General features: G+C 41.8%; 1 protein-coding gene across 1 annotated transcript in view; it reads right to left on the bottom strand.

The window, feature by feature from the left end:
• Positions 1–2,500, bottom strand: part of cttnbp2 (cortactin binding protein 2) — a 90,600-nt gene that overhangs the window by 8,283 nt on the left and 79,817 nt on the right. Inside the window, 1 exon segment of the mRNA XM_078283170.1 lies at positions 940–1,112. Coding sequence (XP_078139296.1) covers positions 940–1,112 — 173 coding nt within the window.

The following is a 2,500-nucleotide window of genomic DNA, read 5'->3' as shown; positions in this document are numbered from 1 at the left end:
GGAGAGAGGGATTAATTTAGTCTCCTTCTGCTTTGGCAGTCCCCGTGTCATTTAAGCACCACTGAATCAAACTGAGGAAGTGAGGGAGCGGAGGAGGGAGAGAAGCATCGTGCGTCTGCTTTAAAAGACGCTGCAGACCTCCAACCAAGGTCCCATCGTTTTTAATTACTGAACTAATCATTATCTAACACATTTAATGATTTCTAAAGTCCTTAAAGACTTTTCCTCCGGTCACTGAGAGAGCAGGAGGAGGAACTGGGAAGACTTGATGCAGGACAGACAGGATGACAGTACATGGACACTTCTGCTCCACAATGACATACAGTATATATGGTAGTTTGTATTTATTTTTTTTAAAGATAGCAGGTAAGTCCTTTCCTGACATAATAATAAAAACAACAATCACAACAACAATAATATATTTCATTTATAATGTACTTTTCAATAGTGAGTAAAACACATCAGGAAGAAAAGAAATAAACAGGTAAACAGACAAACAAATGAATAAAATAGAAAGCAAATCAGCCAAGTGTGCAGCAGTATTAACACTTTAACACACTGGATCCTCTGTATGTTAGAACAGATAAAGTGAATGATGAAGTTCAGGTAACAATTCATGAATGTGCATATAACATTTTGGAGTAGGACACGTCCTCCTCATCATCACTATACCACTCTGAGTGTGACTTCGCACCTAAATGTATGATATCAATAAAAACAAGGCAACAACTATAATTTTAGCACCCTCTTTAGGCTAATCAGCGTGATTTTTAAAACGCTGGATCAGTAGTGAGACGCGTCATTTCACAAAATTTGGTCAAAATCCAAAACAGCGGTCTCTGAGATATTGCGTGTTAACGAGAAGGGACAGACAACCCTAACCCAATAAACAATTTACAGAATCATAAACAACAAATAAACAATAAACCTCTGGCTGACCTTGTGCAGCAGCTTCCTGCGCAGGTGCCTTCCCAGCAGGCCGTGCAGCGGCTCCTGGTCCCAGCGCAGCGTCACCCAGCGGAAATGCTGCTGGAGGCGGAGCTCCGAGCCCTGGAGGCGGGGCTTGGACAACGTGCCGATCAGGAAGCCGCCCTCCCGGAAGTGGTGAGGGCCTGAAGGGCGGAGAGAAGGAAGGAAGGAAGGAAGGAATTGATTAATTTGCCATAACTGAATTCAAGTCATCTGTTTATTCATTCACTTATCCAGAGAGACTAACACTAAGCGCTCCAGGCTGCTGATGGGATCAAACCTGTGACCTGTTCAGTCACGGGACGCTCTCTCTAACCACTAAGCTTCCCTGCTGCCTTAAACTGTAAAGCTTAGCAGTCTGAATCTCAGCTGGTCATTCTTCCTTGTCGCCACATTGAAAAGTCTTGTTCTCAGGGTAGAAATGCACTGGAAGTATCAGCTGAGCACATTTTCAAATGCAACAAGTGATTTCAACGGTCCAACACACACCTGAAGCTTCAAGCGGCACGTCAAACACTTCTGCTCTGAACTGGGTTGATTCTGAAGCATCACCAGAGGACCAAAATGTTTTTAAATCGAGAAGTTTTGTTGAGAAGCAGACCACAACTTCTACTACTACTACTGCTACTGCTACTACTACTTCCAGTACTCCAGTTACTACACTAGCTGATACTGTATGTCTCTACCACAATTCTTTGTACATTCTTTGTACATTTACATCACTTTGCAAACAGAGTGGTTCTGATTCTACTAAGACTTCAGACAGATATGAGAAGTTCAGATCTACTTGACCGAAACGTTGCGCCTTGAAATAAAACTCTTGCAAGTGGGACTGGTGATTATGTTTGAAGTCCTAAACAAAAAGTTCCAAATCTCTGCAAAACTGTCTATCTTGGGCTCAACCACTGAGCTCCAGGACTCTGACTTCTCCTCCTTCGAAAAGAGATGGAGTATTTTGGCTTTTACAACAGCCAAATGGATACTACTGAGACACTGGAGGCAGAAACGCCCGCCTCATTACGAAGAATGGTCCACAACAATGGCACAGTTAGCTGCTTATGAGAGAGTGACATACTCTCTACTGAATAAGCTTGATCAATATGTGTTTACAACTGGCTATCTGTAACTTAGTGGTCAACTTGGTAATTCAATGTCATCAATGGACTGTTGTGCTTATCCTGGAGAAGGTGTCGGTGTGGTGGTCTGTGTTTTGTTTTGTTTGTTCTTTTGTTTTTTTTATTTTCCTATTTTATGAGTGAGTGAGTATTTAGTTTTGATGGTTCTCTGATTAAGTGAATCCATCCCTGGCTGTCTTGTTTAAGTTTTCAATAAAATGTTCATTACAAAAAAAAAAAAACTCTTGTAAGTGAAGACAGTATGTGGGAGTCTACAGAGTTTTACTTTCTCCTCCTCCGACACACCTGGCACACACACACGGCTGTGCAAAGATTATCTTTTTAGAAAATTGATGCCTTTAAGTTCAGAGCTACATCATGAGGAGTTAAATACCAGATCTAGTGATCCTGGATCG

The sequence above is a fragment of the Centroberyx gerrardi genome, chromosome 4 (genome assembly GCF_048128805.1).
Source record: "Centroberyx gerrardi isolate f3 chromosome 4, fCenGer3.hap1.cur.20231027, whole genome shotgun sequence".
NCBI classification, from domain to species: Eukaryota; Metazoa; Chordata; class Actinopteri; order Beryciformes; family Berycidae; genus Centroberyx; species Centroberyx gerrardi.
The sequence above is the reverse complement of the archived record's forward strand: the minus strand, read 5'-3'. Positions and strand labels throughout refer to the sequence as shown.